This window comes from Stenella coeruleoalba (genome assembly GCF_951394435.1).
Source record: "Stenella coeruleoalba genome assembly, chromosome: 4".
In the NCBI taxonomy this organism is placed as follows: domain Eukaryota; kingdom Metazoa; phylum Chordata; class Mammalia; order Artiodactyla; family Delphinidae; genus Stenella; species Stenella coeruleoalba.
In genome coordinates this window covers 35755028-35781812 of record NC_137149.1, presented here as the reverse complement: position 1 = coordinate 35781812, position 26785 = coordinate 35755028, and the positions used below count along the sequence as shown (strand labels likewise).

At 51.6% G+C, this 26785-nt stretch overlaps 1 protein-coding gene across 3 annotated transcripts; it reads left to right on the top strand.

Annotated features, from left to right (window-relative positions):
- On the top strand, positions 1 to 26785 carry LOC307185738 (uncharacterized protein). Of its 3 annotated transcripts, XM_079920196.1 has the most exons (12): positions 1 to 368; positions 4121 to 4284; positions 7474 to 7553; positions 8555 to 8678; positions 10690 to 10816; positions 13814 to 13872; positions 17540 to 17608; positions 17739 to 17847; positions 20653 to 20856; positions 21559 to 21650; positions 24070 to 24199; positions 26618 to 26785. In XM_079920196.1, exons 1-12 carry the CDS (start codon positions 341 to 343, stop codon positions 26620 to 26622), a joined length of 1191 nt encoding a protein of 396 aa, XP_079776322.1. In that variant the 5' UTR covers positions 1 to 340; the 3' UTR covers positions 26623 to 26785. The 3 variants fall into 3 exon arrangements, with proteins under 3 accessions (XP_079776322.1, XP_079776320.1, XP_079776321.1); XM_079920194.1 differs by lacking the exon at positions 26618 to 26785 and having other exon boundaries at positions 24070 to 24283; XM_079920195.1 differs by lacking the exons at positions 17540 to 17608; positions 26618 to 26785 and having other exon boundaries at positions 24070 to 24283.

Genomic DNA, 26785 nt, shown 5'->3' with positions numbered 1-26785 from the left:
GGCTGCCCTGTCCTCCGCCCCTCCCGCTCTGGCCCCGCCCAGACCCCGGTTACTCGGAAAGCCTGGAGCCCGGAGCTCCCCCGCGCGGCTGGGACTCTCGACCCACGCGCCCGCCCACGTCTCAGCGGCCAGACGCAGTCCAAGGCGGACAAAGCCCGCGCCCCTGTGACGGGCAGCAGCGCGGGGAACGACGGCTCCAGAGAGCCCGCCCACGGCGTGCGGGGCGGGGCGGAAACGGAGCCGAGGGCGCGGGGCGGAGCGGCAGGCGCTGGGCTGGCGCACCGGGTGGGCCGAGCCCGGAGCCGCCGGCGCGGGGTGGTGGCCCCGGCGGGCGGGCGACATGCAGCGGGACAGCGGCCAGGCTGCGGGTCAGTGGCTGGACTTGCGGCCCCTCCCCTCTGCCGCGCGCGCCCCGCTCCCCGGGAGTGGGGGGGGGGGGGTTGTCCCCGGGACGGGGTACGCGCGTCCCGGTGCAGCCCAGCCCAGCGGCGCGGGTGTGAATGCCCGGGGCGGTGCCCAGGCCCTGGCACGTGACTGGGGCCTGCGCCGGGCCGGTCCGTTCCCCGCGCGTCCCTCGGCGCACGTGCCCGTCTGTTCCCCCGCCGCCCCAGTCCCCGCTCTGGTGACCTCTTCCCCGTCCCTGAGACCCCCCGCCCGAGAGCGGGTCCGCGGCCGCCAGTGCTGAAGCAGGGGCGGCCCTGGCTCCGGAACCGGCCTGCGATCCCGGCCCGCCGCCACGGTCACCAGTCGCTGCTGGGGGCGGACGCTTGCGCGTCAGGGGGCGACTCTGGTCAGGAGAGCTGTTGCGTTGTGCAGCGCTCGGGCCGCGCGCTCGGCTCAGAGAACCTGTACTCACCTGTCCCGTGTAACGCCCTGGCGACCTGGGGGCGGGGACTGTGCTCCACAGTGAGAAACAGAGGGCTTTCGGTGACTTGAACGAGCCCCTCGGGTAGTTAGGGGAGTAACCAGGATTCGAGTCCAGGTCGGTGGGTGTCAGAGCTTCAGCGTCTACCGTGCAAATGTTGAAACTGACGCTGGAAAGATTCAGGTCTCTGTCCAGAACCTTCCCTTTATGCAGAAAATCCCGTTTCCCGACCTTGTATGATAATTTAGTGAAAATCCCGTAATTTGCTCCTGGCTGATGTGTTTCTGTCACCTGCGGGCAGGTGGCATTCGAGCCTAAAGTTGAACTCTGAAGACTGTATTCTCACGTTCCAACGCAGACTCTGACGACGTTAGAATACTACCAGTTCTTGGCTGTAGCCTGCTATCTGGGAGCCAGGCACTGTAATAACCGTGCCACCTCTTAGTAGTCCCATCTTACAGTTGAGAAGACTGAGGAACGAGAGATGATGTGCCTAATAGGTGGCAGAGCTGGCTCTGAGGCCAGACGTTTTGGCTGAGGCATGGGGTGACCACTGCACTGTCCAGTAAGTGGGGAGGCCAGTGCCCCAGGGCAGGCACCACTTGTCTCTGGATTGAAGGGCTTGAGCAAGTCATAGACTGTTCCACAGTCTCAGCATTAGGCAATCACCATGGCTTTTGCCCTCCAAGGAACTAGGACTTGGTATTGACCTAGAGCTCCCTACACTCTGCATTGTCAGCCACTGCTGTTTCTGCAGCCGCTGCCTGCGGCCTGGCACTGGTCCTAATGTCTGTCCACTGAATGAATGAATCGACTGAGAGCTGTCCTCCAAATGGGTTCCTTCCTGCTGTTCCTGGATCCTTGGAAAAGGGTGAAGGCAAGGCAGGGGAGATTTGGGGCTGCGCTCAGTGGGCTCAGGGCATCAGCAGTCGGGCTGTACTAGATGGGAGACGATTTCTGCTTGTTGGTGAGATGGCTGGGGAGATGGGAAGAGCAGGCAACCCAAGGTGGGGGGTCCCATCTGCCCTGCCCCGCTGTGGACACTTGGGCAGGTCACTGACCTCTCTGAACTTCTTTCTCCATCTGTGGATATTGCCATGGTAATCAGAGTCATGCTGAAGATTAAACGGGATAATATGCGTAAAGGGTCTGCTTATTGTACGTTTTCATCACCACCTTTTGGAGTCAGTTGTATCAGTTGGATGAGCGTGCAGCTGGATGAGTCATTAGGGCCCAGCCTCCTGGAGCTTCAGTACCAGGCTAGGGGGCCTGGACTCCATGCCGAAGTCAGGGGGAGCCATAGAGTGGTATGGGCAGAGAGGGAGGTGGTGAGATTTTCGCCTGTGGACCCAGAGGCAGGGATCCTCAGGAGGAAGCCAGGTCCTACGCTGCTGGTGGGCGTGAAGTGGGTCCAGGCTGTGGAGGGGTATGTGCCAGCCAGGGTCCATCTGAATTACAAACACACATGCCCTTTGACCCAGCAACCCGATTTCTAGAGAGCCCACTGCATGCAAGCTATGTGTGCAAACCAGGAGTATCCTGCATCTGTTACTAGGGGCCGCTAACTGCCCTGTGGCCCGTTCACCAGAAAATGCAGCGGCTGTAAATGGGCTGGTGCAGAAAGAACTCAAAGACATAGTAAATGAAAGGAGTAAATTTAGTGCAGTGCAACTAGTTTGCCGTTGTGTGGGGGACAGGAGTGTTTGTAAATAAACAGACTAGCTCTGGAAGGGCATGTGAAGAGGCCCCTAGCCGGTAGCCTCCAGGGAGGGGACTTGGTGCTGGAGGACCAGGGAGGGGCACTGTCTACCCTTTACCATCACCCTTCGGTACCCTCCCCCCATTTCTGAGCCATACCCACGAGTTATGGTTCAAAACAGAAATACCATTTAAAAAAACAAGAACAGTCCTAGTGATGGATTACAAGGCCTGGACCAGGCTTGGCCATGTGGATACAAGCCAAAGAAAGTTCCAGAATGCTGGGTTTTGTCATCACTATTTGCCACACTTCCCCTTCCCAGGAAGCTGAGAGGGAAGTCAGTGGATTCCTTCCTGTCTTTCCTCACTCTAAGACAAGTCAGCGTCTGGAGCTGTTTGGCAGGGGGCCTGCATTGTGGTTGTTAAGTAGTTCTTAATGGGCTACTGATGGGGTCACTCTTGAGCATGGTCACTTGAAAGTTATTACCTTCCCCTCCGCACGAGGAACCATAGGGGGTGCAGGTTAGAGGAGGAGGACAGACCGCTGGGCTGGCAACCAGGAGACCTGGGTTCAAGATCTCACCTGACTTTTCCCACCTGTGTGATTCTAGGCTTCTCTCTGGAATCACTTTGCTTCCAGGCACCTCAGTTTCTCCATCTACAAACAGGGGTGGGTGTGTGTGTGTGTGTGTGTGTGTGTGTGTGTGTGTGTGTGTAGGTCGTGCATACATTTAATAGATCTGAGCTATGTATTGTCCCATTCCCACCTCTCTCCCATCTGTAAAATGGGACCGTAATTACCATCCTGCCTACTTCTTAGGGGATCAGGGGATAATTTGACCGCAGATAACCTTCTTGACATTCTCGAAGGATAGTTTTCTGTAAATGCACCAATTTAAAATGCCACTAAAATAACAGTGACATTACTGAGAACCTACTGAGGGCTGTGTGCTGCTCTGAGGACCCTACAAGTTTTAGTGTAATCCCCCACCCTTAGAATGTAAACTCCGGGGGGACTGGATATCTGTCTGTTCTATGCGCTGTTGTCTGCTGTGTCCAGCATATCGCAGGCATCCTGTAAATACCTGGGGTGTGAACAGGCATTTCAACAACTCCATGAAGTTGGTCTGAAGTTTGCTCTAACATTGTGAAGAGGAAGCCACGGTCTCGGCAAGTGAAGTGTGTTGCTGCTGGCGTGAAGCTGACTCTTGGGACCTGGGGGCTGAACCCCAACGGTCTGAGTCCAGAGCCCACACTTCTAACCATGATGCTCCCCTGGGCGAGGGTCCGTGAGGCAGGTCCAACAGAGCAGGACCTGAGGGCCAGCTCAGTTGCTCTGCTCACAGGGAGTGACTTGTTTCTGTGTAACACCTCCCCTGTCCTTACCATCTGTGCCCCGAAGAAATGACCACCAGCTCAGGTTTTAGGCATTTGCTGTCACTTGTGGGCATTTGAAAACGCAAATGGCATATCACAGAGTGCCTGGAGTGTTGGATGGACTCCAGGGGTGGTGGTGATTTCAATGTCTCTGACCTTATGTGCCTTTTCTTGTTCTAGCGCCCATAGAATTCCTTCTCCCATCTCCAAGTGGGACAGGCAGCCTACTACCTGGGAGCTCCGTGATCCAGACACGCTGCTGGGACCTGGTGTCTCAGCCCACTCAGCACATTGTGCTGGCTGAACCGGGGGACCCGAAGGAGCGGGACACAGAGGAGCGAAAGGCAAGTGCGGTCCAGGGCAGGCACAGAGGGCCTCACGTGCTGCATTGGCATCGTGACATGAGTGATAACACCCGCGTGTTTAGTGTGTTCTGTGCTCCGAGCTCTAGGCTGGCACTCCTGGGCATTGTCTCTTCAAATCCTCTCAACCCTGTGAGGCACAGAGAAGTCAAGGAACTTGCCCAGGGTCACACAGTAAATAGCAGAGCAGGATTCGATCTCAAAGAGCTTGGCTCCTGGGCCTAACTAACTATTCCAGGAAACTTAGGGTTTCTGGTGAAGGTTCTGGGGTGAGGTGAGCAGTTCTCACCTGGGAGATGACCCCCGTTCATTCTCTGTGCAGGAAAAGCAGCTGGTGAGGAGTGGAGTGGAGTGCACAGTGTGGCTAAGTGGGAAAATAAACCAGGACCTGGACTTTGCTGGGGGAGTTGATTGTAAAACCACTGGGGCCAAGATCCTTTTCCCAACCATGATTATAATCATCATCTGAGCTTTGATCTGGTTCCCAAATGATTGACGTGATTAGTTGCATAAACGGAAATATTTTTCTCCTTGAGATCTGCTTAGTTGCCTTGTAGGATCCTGTTCATTGGTATGCTCTTGAGGTTTTTTACCTTATCAATAGAGAGAAGGAACATACCTGCATTGAGCCTTGCTATGTGCTGGGACTGTGCTGGCCCTCTACAAACCCACCCCTGTGCTGCCTTCTGTTGTGTCACAGTTGGGAGCTGCAGAGGTAATGGGGGCTCAGGCTTACAGTGTGTCAGAGCCAGGGAGTGAGCCCATATCTGTCACTCAAGCCCCTCACACCTTCTGCTACACCCTGCTGACTCCCAAGGGACATATTCTTTGTAAAAGAAAATTCTGTGTATAAAACCAGATATCCAAAATTCACCGTCTGTTACAGTCTGAACATGAGAGTTCTGTGCTGGTCAAGAATCCAATTGAAATGGATCTTTTCCCCTTGAGTTTTGCCAGTCCACGGATTGCCTGCTCTCCTGCTGACTACGCTTTTTTGGTAATCAGTCTTTCCTTGCTCAATCATGTTCTACTTCTGCTTTTCCTTTGAAACTAATGTACTCCAGTGTGTGGGAAATGCTCTCCATGTAGTAACACCTTGTGCTAATGATCAGCTCACTGTGTACGTGGCTCTATTTAGGGCAGAGTCAATTTGGTATAAATCTTGTGTGAGAAATTCAGCGAGAACAAAAAGCTTCAGAGAAAAGTGTCCCTGCAGCCTTCCCAAGTGCCTTTGTCTCCGTAACTATGGTTTCCAGGCAAACGAAGAAAACACTCAGGAAGGATTTTCTTTTAATAAAGAAACTGAAACAAAGGACCAAAGATGGCAGGAAAATGATACGCGTTTTTAGTTTTAGTTTTGACTTATGAAACTAGAATATAGAGAAGTACAATAAGTATCAATAAATGAACGTGGTTCCTCCAATTAAAAACAAACAAACAACTTCCTCTGTGTGCTGCGGCAGAGGAACTGAGCAGGCAGACAGGAGGTGGCAGCTGTGATGCACGGCTGGGCGAGCCCATCCACATCCCACGTGACTCCAGGCAGCTGTGGGGTCTCCCTCAGAAGGCACGGCTCTAACAGAAGCCGCCAAGTCATTCATCTTTCTGAGTGTCTTCCTGTGGCACGGGGTGATTGAAATATTTGCTTCTGGTGGGGAATGTGAGACTCAAATTCAGGAACATGTGTGTTGGAAAGCTCCCAGTGAACCGGACTGTAGAAACGGTTTGAGTTTTTCTTGCATGGAATCAGAGCGGACTGCGGGACCCGGGAGCTGTCCAGGGTCCTGAAAGGCTTGTCCTTCACTTTCAGACTCCAGGGATCAGCAAGGAAGTGAACAAGGGAGAGTGTCATATCCTGTGTCATGCACCTACAGCAGGCCCAGCACCTTGCTAGGTGTTCTGCAGCAGTCTCTCTCTAACACACGTGGCTACTAGCCTGGCTCTTTGCCTCTGCCTGGCCCGAGCTCTACCCTCCTGTTCCTCAAGTCCCCATGCCACGTGCTGCCCTGACCTCCTATGTCCTTTGGTCCCCAGCACATGTGGCCTGGCTGCGGCAGCACCAGATCCTCACCCAGCCGGCCTGCTGGGCCACTGACCAAACTGCCTGTCTCCCGGCCCTGGAAAGGCCAAAATGGGCATGTCTGGGAGGGAGTTCTGAAAACTGGAAAGCTGAAACAGTTGAAACAGAGGTTTTTAAGGCCACGTTTTGATTACTCTCCACCATTAGTGGCGTGTGTGTGTGTGTGTGTGTGTGTGTTTGGTTTAGGAAAATTTGAAACTGAGACGTGAATGGAAGGGTGTCCAGACTGTCATTCTGTAACTGTTATCCCTGTAATGAATTGTTGCCATCATTTACATGCATCAGACCTCCTGCATCAGACTGGGCTGCTTGAGGGCCAGGTCTGCATCTTACTCAGCCCTCTATCCTCCGAACATGGCACAGGGCCTCAGTGGCAGCAAGGGCACAGGCACTGTAATGACCCAAGAAACGCAGTGAACAGAAGAGGGAGGGGCAGCTTGGGTCTCCCTCCCGAGAGCTGGCTGCCACAGGAGGGGTCTGCATTCGATTGTGGCAGCCTGCATTTAGTGAGCACTTACTAGATGCCTGGCTCTGTTCTAAGAAATACATGAATATGTCCACATTTAATCCTCACTGCAACCCACAAGGTTCAGACTTTTGTGATCCCCATTTTACAAGTGGGGAAACGGAGGGACGGGGATGTTACTAATTTACCTGAGGCCGCATAACAGGTAAGTGGCAGAGCTGAGATGGGAGCCCAGGCTGAGCACCAGGCAAGCTCAGATGTTTACGCCTTGTCCCCAGTGCTGAGGCCGGGCCCCACCCACTGTGAAGTGAGTTACAGAAACCTCACATTGCCTTCTTGATTGTGCCCAATGTGCGCATGCAGTCGTGACACCATGGGAGGGAATGTCCCCAGCTCCCCCGCCTTCTAGGGACACCAGGGCAGCCATAATGTCCTCCAAGCCTCGGTTCTTTCATCTTCAGGGCACGATTATTGCTACGCTGCAGAGCTGCCGGGAGGTCAGAAGCCGCGTGGGTAAAGTGTGATGAGGACACTTTAGTATGTTGCCGTATTGTAGGCTGTGATTCGAATATGGTAAATCATTGTTGACAATCCTGAGGTTTTCCTCTGTGTATTACTCTTTCAGAAAAGGAAAGGGGGCTGGCCTAAAGGCAAGAAAAGGAAACCCCCAAGGGACCCTCCTGTTCCCCGCGCTCCTAGGACAGGGTAAGATGGGGAGATTACCTGACTGATGTTAAGGTAACATTTTGGGCTCACCCTGTGGCCTCTGCTGTGTGCCAGGCCTGGATGGCCTCTTATCCCATCTCAGCCTTTGTCTGTTTTTCAGGGCCCTTGATCGTTACGGGGCCTCACACGCCAGGGAGTGAGGGAGGGTTGCTTAGTTCTTTAAGCTAGAATAAGGTTCTGATGCTCAAAGGAGAGCTGGGCTTGGCTCACAGACGGGAAAGGGGGTGGCTGTGAGGCCAGCAGGTCTGGCTTCCCTTTCAGGCTTGCTCCACGGCCTCAGGGGAGCTAGTTAACCTTCATCAAGGCTCAAAATGCCCCCTCCCCCACCAACTGCACTGAGACCGTCCGTCCCTTGTCCCCTGCCATCGGAGGCTGCAGAAGAGAGGCCCCAGGCCAGTCACTTCCCACTGCTCTGAGGGTCACTTTGCTCCTCTGGAAGCTTGTGCGCTTTTCTCTTTTATCCTCAGGGTCCGCACATTTCTAAGGGTGAAGGTCTTTTCTCAGTTTTCCTGTAATTCCTGGGGACGTGGCTTTTGTTCCAAAGACGGGTTTGTCTCACCCCAATGCCCACAGCCTCTCTCCCTCTCCCTCGACCCGAATCCCTGATCAGGAGGGTGGCCTGTACCTGGAGCATTTGGGCCGCACAACAACCTCATGAGCAGGTGGTGTTATATCCATTACACAGAGGGGAAAACTGAGGCTCAGGTGGGTTGAGTGAGTTGCCCACTCAGTCTTCATGCCCCTCCCATCGGGGGCGGTCCCCCTTAGGTCTTCCATCAGTCTCTGGATAAGCCAGCCATTCAGATATTTTCCCCTTTTTGATTAACCTCCATTTCACTGGTTAGATTGAAAAATATGGGCAAACCCATGACTGTTTATTTTTATGAAAACCTGAAAGTGGAAGTAGCTGCAGCAGGCCCCGCGGCCTCCGCTCCAGCCGGTAGCTCAGAGCTGTTGTGTTTGTTCCGTTCCTGGTGCAGGTACGTGATATTCCTAAATGAGCAGAGGAGCCCCCTGAGGGCCAGGCACCCAGATCTGCCTTTCACGGAAATCACGAAGATGCTGGCCGCTCAGTGGGCTCAGCTGCCCCAAGAGAAAAAGCAAGTAAGTCCTTTTCTGCGTGGAATGTGCAGAGGAGTGGGCCTAGCTGTCTGCAGCCTTGATTAGGGGCTGTTCCCTCCTGGTCCGTCTCTTCACACTGGAGCCAGAGGGAACTTGCCAGAAGGTGGGTGGGAGGTGCCTCTCACCCCACCCCTTCAAAGCAATGCCTGGTCTCTGTGGCTTTGGCGTCCACCATCTCCCAAACTGTGTCAGGAGGAAGGGCGAATCCATGAAACGTGGCTAAATGGTCCAATAAGTTTAGGAAATTCTGGAGTAAATCAAGTGAAACAGATCTTTATTTCTCCCTGCAGGAATTTTTTTTGGAGCATTTTAATATAATTTTACTCACTTAAAAATATTTCAGGCGAGGTCCGTGCTCTCCTGGAATGAGATGTGGAAGGAGAGACGGAGCAGAGCACTCTAGGGGTGTGAGAATCTGTTCTCTCTCCTGTGAGGCTTTCTCAAACTAATTCCACCATGGAACCCCTTATACACAGAGCACCTGTTAGCCGCCTAGGGAAGTATGTTCTGGGGTCACAGGGGAAGAAACACTAATGTAGGGGATACAGTCATGCCTTTATCATGGCATTCATGTCCAATGTCAACTTCTGCCACCACCCCACCCCACATGCCAGTCACACTGATCCAGACACGCCTGCTTCACCACTTCCTACGAAAGCCCTCCCAAACTCCTTCTAAGTATGTCGGACCCCAGAGCCCATACTTTTCCCAGAACTGCCTGCTGCCTCCGGAGTGTCCTTTCTTTGGGTTAAACACAAGACTCTGAGATGAGCTTCTTTAAACCCCTGCACTTGCAACTTTTTAGCTGTAGAAAACCCTTGCTTCAAATTAACTATTGGGTTGGCCAAAAACTTCATTTCGGTTTTTCCATATCATCTTACGGAAGAACACGAACGAACTTTTTGGCCAACCCCGTGTTTCAGAGAAATCCTACTTTGGGGGCGTGGTATCAACTAATAACATTCCTCTCCTTGCTACTCAGGTTTGCAACCATTCAGGAAGTAGATCCAGTAGCCAGTCAGACAACTGCAAGAGCCCTGGCTGTCCCAGTCTGGGCAGGCCCCCCGACTCTGGCTAAGAGCAGACTGGGGCCCTGGCTGTCTGCTGGAGCTAGGTCTTGGGGGAGGAGAGAGGCGGGGCTCCACCAAGCATCTCTGGTTCTGGCTCCCAATTTACCCTTAGATAACCCCCCCCCCCACACACACACACACACACTAGTTGTCCCTGGGTTACACCAGCTGATGCCAGCCTCGGTGGCTGGAGATGAATCCAAGTCCCTGCCTTCAAGGAACTCACAGTCTAGGCTGTCGGGACCTCCGAAGTGGACGCATACATTCCATGGTGAGGGGTGCCTGGGACAGAGGTCTGTGCCAGGGGCAGGGGGTCTCCAGGAGGCACCTAAACCAGTGTGGGAGTGCCCCAAGTCAACCTGGGGGCATCAGAGAAAGATGCTTAAGGAGGTAAATGTTCTGTGATAGATCATGAAGGATTAGTAAGATTTGGCCCGGGGAGGAAGGTTGAGACAGGTGTTAACTGATGGAGGGAAAACAGTAGCAGATGGGGTAGCTTGGGGCTGGGTCTGATTCGTCTCTATCACTAGTGCCCCACCCAGGACCCTGCACAGAGTTAAGCACTGATGTTTGCTTGTGTGATAATTGAATAGAAGTGTAAGGTCCCTCAAGGCGGGGAGGGGAGCTGAGTGCTACCCTCCTCTACAGTCATCAGACCACACCTAGCAGAATGGTAAAAGCCACAGGGAGGCAGATTCCAGCTGATTGGAAGGGATTCTGTGGTCTGCATTATTCAAGTAAGCAATGAACTTGCTGTTAGGTAGTGAGGTTCCCATCCCAGCAGGTGTGCAAGTAGAAGATGAGCAATAGCTTCTTGGGACCATCCTAGAAAGAGTGAGGCAAGTTGGACAAGAGGACACCTCCAGCCGCCCCCCCTCCCCCAGATTAGGAGAGTCTCAGAATCTCTGTGCTCCTTCTTCCAGAGGTATGTGTGTGAGGCCGTTGAAGACAAGCAGCGCTACATCCGAGAGCTGCAGGCCTACCAGAGCTCCAAGGCCTACCGAGCCTTCCTGCGCAGGCGGGCAGTGCACAAAGTGCAGGCGCTGTGCGGTGAGTGGGGCCCGGCTGGGGTGGGCTGCAGCTTCTGCCTCCCAGGCCTGAGGCTATGGGATGTTTTACAGCAGAAGGCACATTTGAAAAATGCTCTGTGTTAGTCTCAGCCTTGGTCAGCATTCACATCCTTATGTATTATGGATACTAACCCCTTGTCAGATATACTGTTTGCAGGTATCTCCTCCCGTTTTGTAGGTTGCCTTTGCATTTTGCTGACTGCTGCTGAAGCTTTTTAGTTTGATGTAGTCCCACTTGTTTATTTTTGCTTTTGTGGCTGTGCTTTTGGTGTCATATCCAAAGCACTGTTGCCAAAACTGGCGTCTAGGAGCTTTTTCCTTACATTTTCTTCTAGGAGTTTTTTCAGTTTCAGGTCTTACATTTAAGTCTTTAATCCATTTCAAGTTCATTTTTGTGTATGCTGTAAAATAAGTGTTCAACTTCATTCTTTTGCATGTGGTTATCCAGTTTTCCCAACATCATTTATTGAAGAGACTATCCTTTCGCTATTGTGTATTGAATTCACTGAGTAGATCCTCTTTGAACACTTTAAGTATATACATTTTTAAACGTGTCAATTATACCTCTGCAAAGCTGGGGGAGGGGGAAGAGCCACGCCCCGAACAAAGCCGCTGGCATCACGGTCTCCCTTTGCAGCTCTTCTGGCCAGGTTGAGACACATCTTGTACCTGATTAAAGAGGAGGCATCTCATTCCCTCCTTCTCAGGAACGTCAGAGAATGGTCAGGTAGTGCTGGGCCAGTGATTACATTTTAGTCCTTAGAAAGAGGAAAGGAACCCGCAGTTATGGAACTCACTGCTTCTCAAACTCGAAAGTACCCTGGATCACCGGGAGTCTTGTTAAAATGCAGGTTCTGACCCAGCAGGTCTGGGGTCTGCATTTCCAACACGCCCCTGGCGCTGCCGAGGCTGCTGGTGCAGGGACCACACTCTGATTACGCTGGGGGTCCACTTCCCCATAGCATCTACGTGGCACGTCCCCACGTGCCAACAGCATCCTACTGCAGGCCCCGGCATTGCCCAACTGGAGTCAGGCCTGATGTATCAGGAATCAACACACTGAGCATCCCTAAACCAGTGGGCACAGGAATGGCAAGAATGGCATGTAAACACCCCAACTCCCGCAACCCGCCATGCTGAGATGTGTCCCATGCGCCCCCTCCAGGCTCCTGGTGGGACTGCGCCCTATTGACTGTAGTGGCCTCTGCTCAGCAAGGCCCCCCATACTGGCTTTCTCCCCTTCCCTACCCACTTCCCCACTCCTCTACCAGCATTTCCCGAGATCACTGTCCAAAAAAACCCCCACTTGCAGCAAAATCCTTGTCTCAGAGTGTGCCTCTGGGGGTGCAGGCCTAAGGCAGAGACGCGAACTCCATTTATTGTCTGCTGACCCTGCCTTCACCATGGAGGTCGCTTCTCGTTCACCGTCTTTACCATCCTCACTGGAAGCTGTATCAACTGCAGTGCCCACCAGAGGCCCAGTTTACATTCAGACTCAGGGCTGCCACCCCACCCGTGGCACATTCCCCTCCAAGGGGCACATGGCCTCAGGGCAGCGTGGGGTGTCCTCACCAGTGGTGCGGGGTCCGTCACTGTCCATCCTGAGGGTTCTTCCTGCCCTCCCCATGCTGGGGGCTGACCGGCATCCCGGCAGAGCCCATCAGCTCTCCACTTTGCCGCTTCTCACTCCCGCCTGGGCCTGGCTGAGCGCTGCCTCCATAGTGGTCAGGTGTGGGCTCAGCGGTCCAAATGCCTGGGTCCAAATCCTGGCTCTGCCACCTTGCACAAATCACTGAAGCATTTAGTGCCTCCGTTTCCTCATATAGGAAGTCGGGCTGTAATAGGACCTCCTGCACAGGGCCTGGTGCGGATCAAACTAGTTAAACCATAGGAGCTTGGTGCTCAGTGCCTGGCACACAGCGAGTTCAGTAAGAATTCGCGCTTCATACCCTCTACACTGGGGCGTGAGCCTCCCCCCTCCGCCACAGCTTCATCCAGAGAGAGTATCTGCAAACTTCTGTAAAGGACTAGATGATACTGTACTCTCTGTGGACCCTGTAGTCTATGTCGCAACCACTCAACTCTGTGGTTGTAGCAGGAGAGCAGCCATAGACAATATGTTAATGAATGGGTGAGGCTGCATGCCAATAAAACTTAATTACAAAAACAAGCAGAGGGGCTTCCCTGGTGGCGCAGTGATTGAGAGTCCGCCTGCCGATGCAGGGGACGCGGGTTCGTGCCCCGGTCTCGGAAGATCCCACATGCCGTGGAGCAGCTGGGCCCGTGAGCCATGGCCGCTGAGCCTGCGCGTCCGGAGGCTGTGCTCCGCAGCGGGAGAGGCCACAACAGTGAGAGGCCCGCGTACCGCAAAAAAAAAAGAAAAAGAATGCTATGTCAGACTTCGCAGAGAACACCGCATCATGCTTAATCCTTCAGCCATGCTGGAGTTCTGCTGCCTTCTTATTTTTGTGATTGTTTGTAGATTGTCATCACTTGACAAGCTGGCGTGTTACAAAGAAAGGCCGCCCCAAGAGAGCTTGGTTTTTAAATAAGATGTATTTCTGTCTTATTTAAAACACAGTAAAATTTAAAAGTTTACTATATAAAAATATAATAATTCTAATAGTTTTTAAAAATACCACTAGATTCTGCCATGCTAGTAAAAAATGAATTGTTTATGTTTTTCCTTGTTTCTCTCTCATCTTCATTCCATACCTGGCCAGGTGTTTATAAACTGAGGTCAGAGGTATCCGGTTTTTCCTCTTGGTTTATAATAAGGGATTTTCAGACCTCTACTGAAATTGAGCAGCTGAAGTCAAGCACTGATCCTCCAGCAGGAAGCATGGAGACCTCTTAGGATAAATCTTTTCAGCCTCAGAAGGCGCTTCTGACCCTTGAGTTGATGCTTCTGCAATAAGGCTGAGGCCTTTTCTGAGACAGATGCTTTGTAAAATGATGCTGTTTTTTTCTCCATCAGGAACAGGTACACTAGGATGTGAGTTTGAGAGCGAGGGCCTTGACTTCTCAGCAATTGACGTAAGTATTCGCTGGGGGGGCAGGGGGATGTGGTTTTAAAATAATCACCCTCATTTGGTGTGGGCGGCTGAGAAATGGTCCCTCCCAAAGGATATCTGGGTCCTAATCCTTGGGGCCTGTGAATGCTACCTTATATGGCAAAAAACCGGTCGGTCTTTGAAGTTGTGATCTAAGTTAAGATCTTGAGGGAGGGGAATTATGCAGTCACAAGTGTCCCTACAAGAGGGGGGGAGAGGGACACTTGACACAGAAGAGGAGGAAGCCGTGTGACCACTGGCAGAGATTGGCGTGTGCGGCCACAAGCTAAGGAAGCCATCAGCCACCAGAAGAGGCTGGAAGAGGCAAGAACAGATTCTCCCCAGAACCTCCAGAGGGACCTAAGCCCTGCTCACACCTTAATTTTGGTCTAGTAAGGCTGATTTCAGACTTCTCGCCTCCGGAACTATGAGAGAATAAACCTCTGTTGTTTTAAGCCATCCAGTTCGTGGTAGTTGGTTATGGCAGGAAACCACAGCATCAGGGCACAGGATTTCATGCATTGCTGGAGTGTGGCTCACACGTCAGTCCCTTATGGAGGCCTCTCTTTGTGTGTTCCTTGGACAAGTATGTACTGAGCCCAGCTCAGTGGGAGGTGGGAGACCAGGCTGAGGATGCAGAGGTGGGTGAAGCACAGCCTCACGGCTCCTGTTCGGGGGAAACTGGCAAGCGTGCAACACTTCGCACCAGGATCTGCTGTGATGGAGACACGTGCACGGTGAGAGCGGCCCCTGACTCTGGGCGAGTCAGTCTCAGGGCAGGTGATTCTGAGATGATGCTCGTGAAGAAGAGATGGGAAATTCCTAGAGGAAATGCTGGCCAGGTGGAAATGAAGCACAGAGGGAGCTCTAGGCTGGGGAAACAAGAATTGCAAAGGCCCGGGGATGGGAAGCAGCCCAGTGTGTGTGTGTGGCTCTGAGCAGTTCAGGACGCCTGGAGCAGACAGTATGCGGATGGGGATGAAGACAGGGCAGTGGGGACCAGGCTTGTCAGGTGGTCTGAGCTAAGGTGTAATTTGTAGGTGTTTTCCCTTTGAAGTTAATTGATGATGAAATGTATGTATTTAACAAATGAAGAACAATTGAAAGTGACTCTTAAGGGGCAGATGTGTTTACATTGAAACGTTCTGGAAGGCTACTCAAGAAGCTCTTGTAGTAGTGAGTAGGAGTGGGAGCTGGGTACCTTTTACTTTTCACTTCACACCCCCCCTTTTCTGTTACTTTCAACACGCATTTGTAATAGCTTTAAACATTGTTTGAAGTACACCACCTTTTATCATTCGAAAATGATTTGAGACAGAGGGCAAAGGACTTCCTGAGTCCATTGTCCACATGAAAGGTCAGCCCTCTGTGGCCCAGGCTGGAGCCGCTATGAAAGGAGCCACATGAGTGGAGTTCCCGCCGGCAGCCCCTCCCCCTGAAGGGGTCTGCTCTGCGCAGCCAGCTACTCTCCCACCAACCCAGCCATCCTCTCCCTGGAGCCTGCGCTGGCTCCCCATTGCCTTCCATGACCTGGCGTCCATCTCCCTACTCACCATGTCCCCCACCCACCATGGAGGGATGCCAGCAGGCACCATGCTTTTTTAGATCCTTGCCTTTCTTCCTCACCCATTCTGTGACCTTAGTCAAACACCTTTAAGTCTGCGGCTGGCCTTCCTCATAACAAAATATAGCTCAGAACATGACTGAACGATGTAAGAGCAGAGAGTCATGCAGTGTCCATGCCTGGCTTGAATATATTAGTCACTGTTATTGTTTCATGTCTCATATCTCTGTCCACCAGCGTAGGTGGGACCGTGTGTCACACTCTTTATGGGGCTGCCCTGTTAATGCCTGGTAATGCAGGGGCACGAAGCCAAGAGGCCAAGGGCCAGTAGCTCAGTGCCTGGTACCCAATGAAAGTGCAGCTGCTCTAGTTGAACTTGCAGGGAAACATGCACTGATTCTCATAGATGAAGACCTCGCACTTTAATGGAGAAATAGGATAAATGGTTCCTGGCTATTGTTTTTCTTGGACACTTTTTCTTGGGTGCCTTGTGATTCATTTTCTCTTGACAGTGGTTCCTAGTCTTGGCTTCAGGTTGTGAAAGGATTTGTCCTAGGGATTACCTGAATGAGTTTTGGGTCCCTCCCATAATTGTTCAAAAGGTCACCAAACCTGAAAGGCTCAGCCCCACCACCCTGGGCTATGTGCGATTAATTTTACAATAATGACATATTTCTTTTTTTCTTTTTTTTTTTTTGCGGTACGCGGACCTCTCACTGTTGTGGCCTCTCCCGTTGCGGAGCACAGGCTCCGGATGCGCAGGCTCAGCGGCCGTGGCTCACGGGCCCAGCCGCTCCGCGGCATGTGGGATCTTCCCGGACCAGGGCACGAACCCGTGTCCCCTGCATCGGCAGGCGGACTTTCAACCACTGCGCCACCAGGGAAGCCCCGTACAATAATGACGTATTTCTATAAGCAAAAGTGAGAGGGTGGAATTTTTTGTTGAGGTGTACGTGCAGCTTGGATGTTTGCTCTGATGTCTTGGCCTCGATGAGCATTTGGGGCCCTTTCTCGGCAGTGGCCTCTCTCTCCTCCGTGAAGCTCCCTCCTGACGAGTCCCCCTCCCTCTGCCAGCCCTCATCTTCCCGCTGTGGAGCTCCCTGGGGCCTCCTCGCTCCCGGCCTCTCTTAGCCGGTCTTGCCGCTCATTTAGTGAGAGGCAGAGGCAAGCCTCACAGAGGGTGCGGAAGAAACCCTACAGACACTCTTCCAGTTGGGGGCACATCTCTGGGCTGAAGGAGTGCCCCTCTGATGCGGGAGAGGATCCCTGAGAAGCAGAGTGAGTGGCAGAGTGTCCTGAGCATGGTCAGTTCCCCGCCAGCTCTCGGGGCAGCAGGGGACACTTCAAGTCTGTGACAGGAACCATCTCTTGTCAGAGCTTGGGGAGTTTTTACGTCTCTGAACTAAATGTAAGCAAATACATACAGCTCTATGTTTTTTTTAAATTAACTGTTTTTCTTTTAAAAATAACATACGTGGGCTTCCCTGGTGGCGCAGTGGTTGGGAGTCTGCCTGCCGATGCAGGGGACGCGGGTTCGTGCCCCGGTCCGGGAGGATCCCACGTGCGGCGGAGCGGCTGGGCCGGTGAGCCATGGCCGCTGAGCCTGCACGTCTGGAGCCTGTGCTCCGCGAGGAGAGAGGCCACAGCAGTGAGAGGCCCGCGTACCACACACACAAAAAATAATAATAACATACGTGCATGGTAAAAAAAAAATAAATAAATGCAAACAGTGCACAAAGGTTTACAATGGGAGGGGGGTTCTGTGCCCAGAGCCCCAGTCCCTCACTCCCCCGCCCCATCCCTGCATCCCAAGGCATCCACTCTGACCAGTTTCTAGTGCATCTTCCAGAATAGTCCATGGATATATGAGCACCTACAGGTTAGTACATATGTATTTTGACAAAAGGACACATCTTTGTCATTTAGTCACAGAGTTCATTTTGTTCATGTTTTCAAAGCAAACTCTTTGAAAATATGAAAAACTCAGAATTGGTTGTGGACTCAGACAACACCACCAATTCTCAAAACCTCCCTGTCGTACCCTCTTTGCCACATTCCTAACACTTTCTCTCTCACTCGGTGACAGAGGCCTTGGGATGAGTTGAAATTCTCAGCTGTGCTCAGAAAAGCCTCAACCCGGCAAGCGATCTCACAGGTGAAAAAAGGACTAGCAAGACCCAGCCTGGCCCCGCTGAAGCCCATCTGCCGTTTTAAGCTAATTTTATGTTCAGAGAAGGCGGGATCCCGCCTCCTCCCTGCTCACCAGAAACCGTCTCCGTCCGCAGGGGGATGAGAACGATGACCTGTACTGTCGGACCTGCAGGCAGTTCTTCAGTTCCCTGCATAACAAGCGGGAGCACCTGCTGGGGAAGCAGCACCTGCAGAACCTCACAGGTAACCAGCCTCTGGTCAGTGCAGCCCCTTCTCAGCACCGTGCTTGCTGAGTGGGCTGGGGCCAGTTACTTAACCTCTCTGTGCTTCCACTACCTCATCTGTAAAGTAAGGTTGAAATCGCCCGCCTCACAGGGCTCTTCTGAAGATGGATATCAGAGCCGTGTGCAGGCCTGGTTCAGCTGAGATGTCACCTCCTCCAGGAAGTCTTTCCTGGTTTCAGACATGGGGTGGGGGGCTCCTGAGGGTGTGACATGTACCCTTTGCTTAGTAATTATCATCCCCTGCTACTGTCACCATCACCCTGCAACATGTGTATGTGCACATACATGCAGAGACACAAGACACGCTCACACAGTCATGACTGTGCGTGCATGCGCGTGCGTGCACACACACACACACACACACACACACACACACATACACGTCTGCTCTCCTGGAAGGAAGGAGCCATGTGGTTTAGGACATATCTCTTGCCCATAGTAGAGTTGCAATAAACATTTGATGAGGGAATGCACAAATGTACAAGAGGCTCACCTTTGTCTGAGGTTTGTAAGGAAATAAAGTGTCTTCAGTAATGTCTTGTTGAAGGTGAATAATGGCAACGAAAGTAAAAGTGAATCTCATTACCTGAAATTGAGTATAATGTGTGCACTCCATATGCCTAGAGTTATACTGTGTAAATTACCCGCTGGAGAGGATTACGGCTCATTTCAAAATCTATAAAATCATGTACTAGGGGACTATGAGGCTGTAGATACGTGTGGCTCTGATTCCATGTAACTCTCTGAGGGCCTTTGCAGTTATTTAAAGGGAAACAGACATGGGCACACCTTGCTTCGTCTTCTCCCGAAACCGCCTACCAGTTTTATGTTAACAGTCAGGCTCTCAAGAGCGTTTCCATGTCTGCCTTAATTGCTGTGATATTGTTGGAAAGCAGGGCTTTGAGCAGCTGCGGTATCTGAGTCTCTGGGTCTCTGAGTCTCGGTCCTCATGGGAGGGGGCATTAGCCACTCATCCTTTCGGAGCAGGATCTCATGTGGCTCTCGTTGCCTGGGATCCCCCCAACCCCTTGAGATGAGATGAGCCCAGGAGTCGCCTGCTTCTGCTGTCACCGCCCCTGAAGAACCTGAGCGGTCCCCTCCCCAGCTCTCCACTCCCTCTCAGCAAAACCAGGGTGGGAAGCAGGTATGGGGCAAGGTCCCAGAGCTCTTTGTTTTTACAGTGTTATTGGGATCTAATTCGCACACCATAAAACTCACCCACGGAGAGTAGTTTTCAGTATATTCACAGACATGTGCAGCCACCACTGCAATTAAGTTTACAACATTTTCATCACCGCAACAGAACCCATCCCCGTGAGCAGGAATGGTCCTGGGCAGCCACTAGGGTGCCCTCTGCCTCCATAGGAGGCTCTGGTAGTTTAATACTTGATGTCTCCTTTCTGTGGCAACAACAGTCATCCCTGCCTTGGTGACATCTTAGGTGGGCAGCGCCCTGTCACCATTAAGGACCTGCGTTTGAATCCCTGCTCTGCCACTTACTGCCTTTATCACCTTTGCTGAACTCTCTGCCCACTGCCTTCATTTTTTCAAGGGCAAAATTGGGAATAATGATAATACTGACCTCACAGGGCTGTCGTAAGGAAATGAGTTAATCCTGTGATGCCTGGCACACTCTGGGTGTCCACTGTGTAATTATTATGAGCTTGGGGGCTGTAGCAGATAAGCAACTCCCTACCTCCCCACTTACTTTCCAGGAATCTCAAACTGCTAATGGTTCCCTGTAGCTCCCTGCTCTGTAATTTCTTTTCATCAAGCTGCCCTTCTACAGGAATGGCCTTCCCACCTCTGTGTACTGGGTCTCACTCCTATTCATCCTTCAAAACCCTATCAAAAAGGTGAATAATAGCAAGTGCTGGGGAGGATATGGAGGAATCACATCCTGATTCACTGCTGGTGGGAATATCAAATGCTGCAGCCACTTTGGAAAACAGTCTGGCAGTTCCTCAAAAATTTAAAGTTACCATATGACCCAGCAATTCCACTCCTAGGTATGTACCCAAGAGAACAAAATATATATGTTCACACAATATTATGAATGTACATGACAACATTATTCATAGTAGCCCCAAAGTGGAAACAACCCAAACATCCATCAACTGATAAATAGATAAAATACGGTCCATTCGTGCAGTGGAATATTATTCAGCCTGAAGAGGAGTGAGGCACTGATATGTACTATAATGTCATGAACCTTGAAAACAAACATGGTAAGTTAAAAGCCGTCACAAAGGACCACCGATTGTACGATTTCCTGTATATGAAATGTCCAGAATAGGGAAATCTGTAGAGACAGAAAGCAGGTTAGTGGTTGCCTGAGGCTGAGGGAGGGTGGGGGACGGGGAGTGATGGCTAAATGGAACCGGGGTTTTCTTGGGGAGGTGATGAATATGTTCTAAAAATGATTGTGGTGTGACTGCACGTATCTGAATATACTAAAAACCATTTAATTATATACTTTTAATGGGTAAATTGTATGGTATGTGATTTAGATCTCAATGAAGTGGTTTGGAAAAAAGATACCCATCTCAGTCAAGGACCCCCTCTTCCAGGAAGCCTCCCTTGCTGCCCTCCATCTGGCACTGGTCCCAGTACATTCTTCTTGTACATCTGGGGACCTGGCGCAGGGACTGGGGTTCGGAAGGGACGGGCTTGCCCATATCTGGACAGAGGGCCAGACCCAGAGGAGCCACTCATCTTATGCTCAAGGGGCTGACTTTTGACACGGGATTTCTTCGCTTTTTAGGGGAATTTGAAAAAGATTCTGCTGAGTGCTTGAAGCATCTGGAGCCTCTGGAGGGAGAGGTAGGTCAGAATTTGAACAAAGGGGACTCAGAGGAGGAAGCTGAGTGCCCTGATCCACTTCCACTCAGAGGCCTGATTCCAGAGACGAGTTTTGCTTCACTTGACTTACGTTTCTTGCAAGAGTTCATCTTTAAACTTCTGAAAAGTGAGTAGTCAAGTTCTACAACTCCCTAGTAACTTTGGTGGCCGAGGGTTTTATAATCCTAGTAAGAGCAACCTACATAATAGGTTATAATATTAAGTGGAACAAAAAAACAAAAAAACAAAAAAAAAGGAAAGGTTGCAACTACGAGAATAACAATAAGTAAGGATAATAATCAGATGGGAAATAACCGAGGGCTTCCGGTAAGCCAGGCACAGGTCTAAGAAGTTTATACAAATTACCTTTTAATTGTGAGGTCGGTTATAGTATCCCCTCCTTTTAAAGATGAGAAAAGTGCAGCACGGAGAGGTTAAGTAACTTGCCCATGGTTGTATAGATAGTGAGCTGAGATGGGATGGGTTCCAAGACCCATGTTCTTCATAACTTCCCTACGATCTCAACTATATTTATAAAATTATGCATATGTGAATCTGTGCAAATGTTAACAGTGGTTACCTCTGGCAGGCAAGAGGAAGGTGCTGTTTTTCTTTATTCCTTTCTTTATTCCTTTCTTATTTCCCCCAATGGATAGGTGTCCTTTATATTATCAGAGAATGAAATAGGCAATATTAAAAAGGGTTTTGAGGATGCCCTGTACATGTCAGGGTCCCAGCTGTTGCCTGTGTGAGGTGCGGTTCAAAGAGAAGGGGAGGTTTTTGATGGAAAGAACAGATAAAGGCAGCCTTCTCTCCCCTTTCCTCCCAGTCAAAGAATTTGAGCTCAGAGAGCTGAGGAAGACTTTAGAAAGAGCTCAAGTAGAGCAGGAGGCCCTGCAGAGGCAGCTGCTGGAGTTTCAGGTGAGGCTCTCGGGAGGGAAGTGCCCAGTCCCATCTCTGTAGCCCCATTGCGCAGCTCAGGGCCCTACCTGGTGGGGTCGGGAGGCAGGGGAAGAAGACCATGTGGCCCGATTGAAATAACGCATCACAAACCAAGGTGCCACTCGCCTCCCCACCATTCCTGCTAGAGCATACTTGTTATACATTCTTGTAAAATACAGAGTGTTTGTGTTTCCGACGTAGAGAAATTGTGCTGTGAGCCTTCCTGTGCTGCGTGCTTGCTTCACTCAAGGCTCCGTGTTCATCCACGCTGCCCCGTGGCGTCTGGCCTGTTGCTTCTCTACCCACTGCACGTCCCTGGCCCACTCCCCCCGTTGGGGGCCCCGGTTTGCACCAGCTTCCGTGACCACAGCTTAGGGTGTGACGAGCGTCCTTGCTCGCATCCCGTTCCATGAGAGGAGGTCTGGACCACATACCACAAGGAGGGTTGCCTGGTGTGGATTGGGAATAATTTTCAGTTGGCAAGTGTGTGCACATTTATGCATTGATGGGTGGTACCTGTTTTGATGAAAGCAAAGAGAAGATGTGGTGAAACCGTGCAAAAAGTCTCAATTTTTAAATGTGTTATTTTATTCTGAATACAAAATTAAGTTATATTCCTGGAAGAAAATTTTGAAATTTCAGAAGACATTTTGAAATTTTTCAGAAAAATGAAATCCAATCATTAGAGAAGCATCATTAACATTTGTGTAGCATCTTCTAGTCTTGTTTTCCACAAATATCTAAATCTGTTTACATAGATATATTTGTATATTATCTATATATTTATGTATCTCTGTATTTATCTAAATAGGTAGAGATAGGTAGGTAGGTAGGAAGAGAGACAGAGACAAAGGAAAAATTGGAATAAAACCCACACAGTTTGATTCCTACGGTTTCCATTTCATTCCATAGTAAGTAAGCCTTTTCACATCTCCTCCGATGTCCTTGTAAGAATTGCCTCTCATGACTGCAAAATATGTCATTATGTGGATGAACCATAATGGATTCCTGTTTCCCAGTTGGTGGACATTTTGGCTACATCCAATCATTATATTATAATAACACTGTGAACACTCTTGTCAGTGTTTACACTCATCCTTGAGCTCCCTGGGGAGGGATTCCTAGGAGTCTGGTGCTTACTTAAAAAGCACAAGCCTTAAAGAGGTCCAGAAAGGACGTGGCATCTGCTGTGGTCCCAAGCACAGGCTCTCGGGGTTGGAATCCAGGCTCTTCCCCCAGCTGTGTGCCCCGAGCTCCCCGCTTCATTTCTTCACCTCCCCGGTTATCAGTCTCTCCATGCACCACTGGGGGGAACAGTAGGTCCGCCCCATGGGGTGGTTGTGAGCGATGACATGAACTGATCCACCTGGCAGGGTACCAGTGGGCGTCATGGCATCGCCCTCTGGGGCTGTCCCCTCCAATGCCTCCAGCAGATCCTTCATCCCACACTTCTGTGCACCACAAAGTTCCACTGCAATTCCTGTTTCCTTTGAGTGTAGTTTTGTTACAGAATTTTGAAGAACAGTGAATGTGTAAAAAAAAAAAAAAGGAAATACCCCAGTTATCTGAAGCCATCGTGCAATGACCCCCCTGACATAGGTCCCTGGAAATCAGCCCTGCCAGGGCTCCTCGCTTAGCAGCCTGGGCGGCAGGGAGAGTGTGTGCCGGGGTGGGGAGGGGTGTCCCTTACTGTCCGGGACCTCCTTAGCAAGGCATCTCACTGAACTCCCAGCCCACATCTTAGAGGAGGACCACCACGCCTGCCTGCCAGGGATGCTGGGAGGGGCCGAGGGCGGGACACACAGTCAAGCCTTCTCCAGGGTGGGAGCCCACCCACTGCACACACAGCCCTTGCCCTGGGGCTGCCCCATGTCATCCTGGCCCCCAGGGCCCTGTAGATGGCAGCATGAGAAGGGCTGGCTCAGAAATCAGGCCCAGCTGTGGGTCTGGGCTCCCGTCCGTGGTCATGGGGCTGGGGCAGGCCACTGACACCCCAGAACCTCGCTTCCCAGGCGGGGACGCATCCTCAGCAGGAGAGTGAGATACTGAGTGATATAAAGGGTCCAGCACGAAGTAATAGGATTTTTGACAAGTGGAGGCTGTGTCAGTGGGGTAGCTCTTTTACTTACTGGAGGTGTGGGGAAGGGAGATTGACTGTGTTCATGGATTCTGAGAGCAGCTTCAAGACCCTCTTTGTTTAATTGTTTATTTATTTGATTATTTATCTACTTGGGGCCTATTTACTTATTTACTTTTAATTATTTATTTGTTCATTTACTTATATACATATTTATATACTTATTTAGTCACTTGTTCGTTTGTTCATTCATTCATTCTTTCATTCATTCCCTTGGAAAGTCTTGGAGCTAGCTGCCTGAACCCTTTGCTGTTCTTTTAGAACCGGCGGCAGAGGCTGGAGGTGGAGCTGGCCGGCCTGAAGACCTACGGGGTCGTCCTGGAGAAGGAGTTTGAGAACCTGAACATGGTCCTGATGCTGTCCCACTTCGGCCTGCGAGTAATAGACACGAGTGAGCCAGCCGTCCGGGGCAGTCCCTTTCCCCCTCTCCCCAGGCCACACGCATGCTCCCTCCAGGTCCTCGCTGGTCTATAAAACCGAGGCCCAGAGGCTCCTGTCCATTCATTTATTCATGCCTGCGTCCCCCACATCTTTACTCAGCATGCTTCCCACATGGCCAGTGCGTCCAGGTTTGCTGCTGGGTGCTGGGGGATGTACGGAGATGAACGATGATACTGTGATCCTAAATCCAGCACCCACTGGGTGCCAGGCCCTGAGCTGGGCACTGCCAGGGGATGAAGAGGTGGAGAAGCCCCTGGCCTCAAGCTCTAATCAGGTGGACAGATCCTGAGTCACTAGACTGTCGGCGTGCAGTGTCCCAGCGGAGAGCTTCCCTCCATGGACAAGGTGCTATGGGCACTCAGTTGGGAGGCAGTTCTCTATCTATGGGAGGTGGGCTTCTAGAAGGACTTGAAAGAGGAAGGACCCAAGAGGACAGTCCCAAACTCCTGAGGCAAAGAAGGGGCCAGAGGCACAGCAGGCAGGGAGCCCCGCACCCTGGCACCAAGGAGGTGAGGGAGGGCATAGAGCACATACGTGGCTGTGTCCTGTGCAGGCCTGGTGCAAACACTCCTCTTTGAAGAAAAAAATCATGAATACCATTTCATTGTAAAATATTTAAATGTGACCTTTTGGAGAAACATAAAACGTGACCATTCCCCTTCACTCCCCACTCCCCTGCCGGATCCCTTCCCTGCCCTCCCTGGAAGCTTTTACTGTTCGCCTCTTCCTGCATCTCCTTCCTTCCAGCCGTCTTCTATCTGTTTATGAATGGGGTAGTGTCCAAAATCATTAACAACAGGAATTTCTTGAGACATGGCTGGCCGTGAGCTGAGAGCAGGGTCCCTGGGGCCCCTGCTGGACCAGGCCTTAACCCCCTTGGCTGCTGGATCGGGCAGCTCCTGGGCAGTGGCTGTTTACCAATCAGTCTGGCAGATGTCAGTACTCTCAGACCTGGCGTAGCCTCACTGGTGCATTACTGGCTGGCCACCAGCCCTGTGCAGGCGAGACTCAGACGGATTTGTTCACTGACAGCTTGTCTGTTTGCTACGAATGGGACAGCGCCCCAGTCCCCTGCTGATTCACGCTGGGTGGGACACTTGGGGTCTCACATCACGGTGAAGCAGTGACTCCAGAACACATCACATCTGGGCACAGGGTGGAGCATCCCTGCTCTACTAATAGCGACGCCTCAAGGCCAAGGGCCCTGGCAGTGAGGCAGATGGAGCAGGTCCTGCTGCTTTGGAAATTTGGAGACTTGGCCTCTTTCCCTCCCGTGCCCTCTCCTCACCATCCTCACTTGAGAGCATTTGCCCTGGCCAGATTCCATGTGAATTTTTATCCTTACATAGTGTAAGTGGGGCTTCCCTGGTGGCGCAGTGGTTGAGCATCCGCCTGCCGCTGCAGGGGACACGGGTTCGTGCCCCGGTCCGGGAAGATCCCACATGCCGCGGAGCGGCTGGCCCCGTGAGCCATGGCCGCTGAGCCTGTGCGTCCGGAGCCTGTGCTCCGCAACGGGCCAGGCTTGAGCGCTCCTAAGAAAGGAGGATTACACAGGCTCAGGTTCCTACTGGATGTGGGAAGCAGGTAGGAGGTGTGTTCTCCGGTGCTGATAAGCCCATGGGCCCCAGCTCTCTCTCCCTCCCTGTGGCCTTTTTCTTTTCTTGTGAATTGGATCCATTTACTGCAGTCATGACAGCAGCAGCTCTGGGGAGCAGACGAAGGATGCTCTGGGGTTTGGTTGATGTCCACGTGTTCTCACGTGGGTGTCCTTCCCAGGGAATGCATGATGGAAGGCATTAGATGTGGTGCCTGGACAGTATAATGCAAAGGCAACCCAGCTTTTAGAAAACATTTACTGATCACTGGCTCCAAATTTATCAATGCATCTGGTGTGAAGTAATGTCCAGAAAGTGGTTTTGCGGGTTCAGCTCCTTCTCTCCTCCCACCACCCTCTGTTTCCTGTGGTTCCCCTCAGCCCACTCACTTGGTTCACTCCATCCAGAGACATCCTCTGAGCCCTGGGCTCGGTGCTGGGAAGCCAGAAATTCCAGGAGACATTTTATGACCTCAGAGAGCTCCAAGTCTCAGACGGTGACACTGGGGAATAAATTGGGGCTGATGATGTGACCCAGCCATCCTGCCTAAGCCTGAGTTGTGTCCAGTGGAGCACCAGGTGGGCCCTCCTCTCAGACCCCCTTCTCCAGGACCCTGTCCGAGTTCTCTGTCCGGGACCAGTGCACAGTTGTCTCTGCAGGCATGTCTGAGATGAGCAGAGCAAGCATGGATCGTGCTTCATCTGAAGGAGCCCTTGGGCTCCATAGCTTTCTCCTGGCGGTAAACTGTCTGCTTTCCCTTTCCAACTCTACAGCATAAAGCAGTGCCCACCCCCGCACCGACGGAACCCCAGGACGCATCCTGGACACACAGGAGTCAGCTTCCAAAGGTGTATTTCCCTCAGTGGAGGAAGAGTGGAAGATCCTGGGGTCCTGCAGATGGGACAGCCAGGACGGCTCTACTGACCCAGGAAAAAATAAAT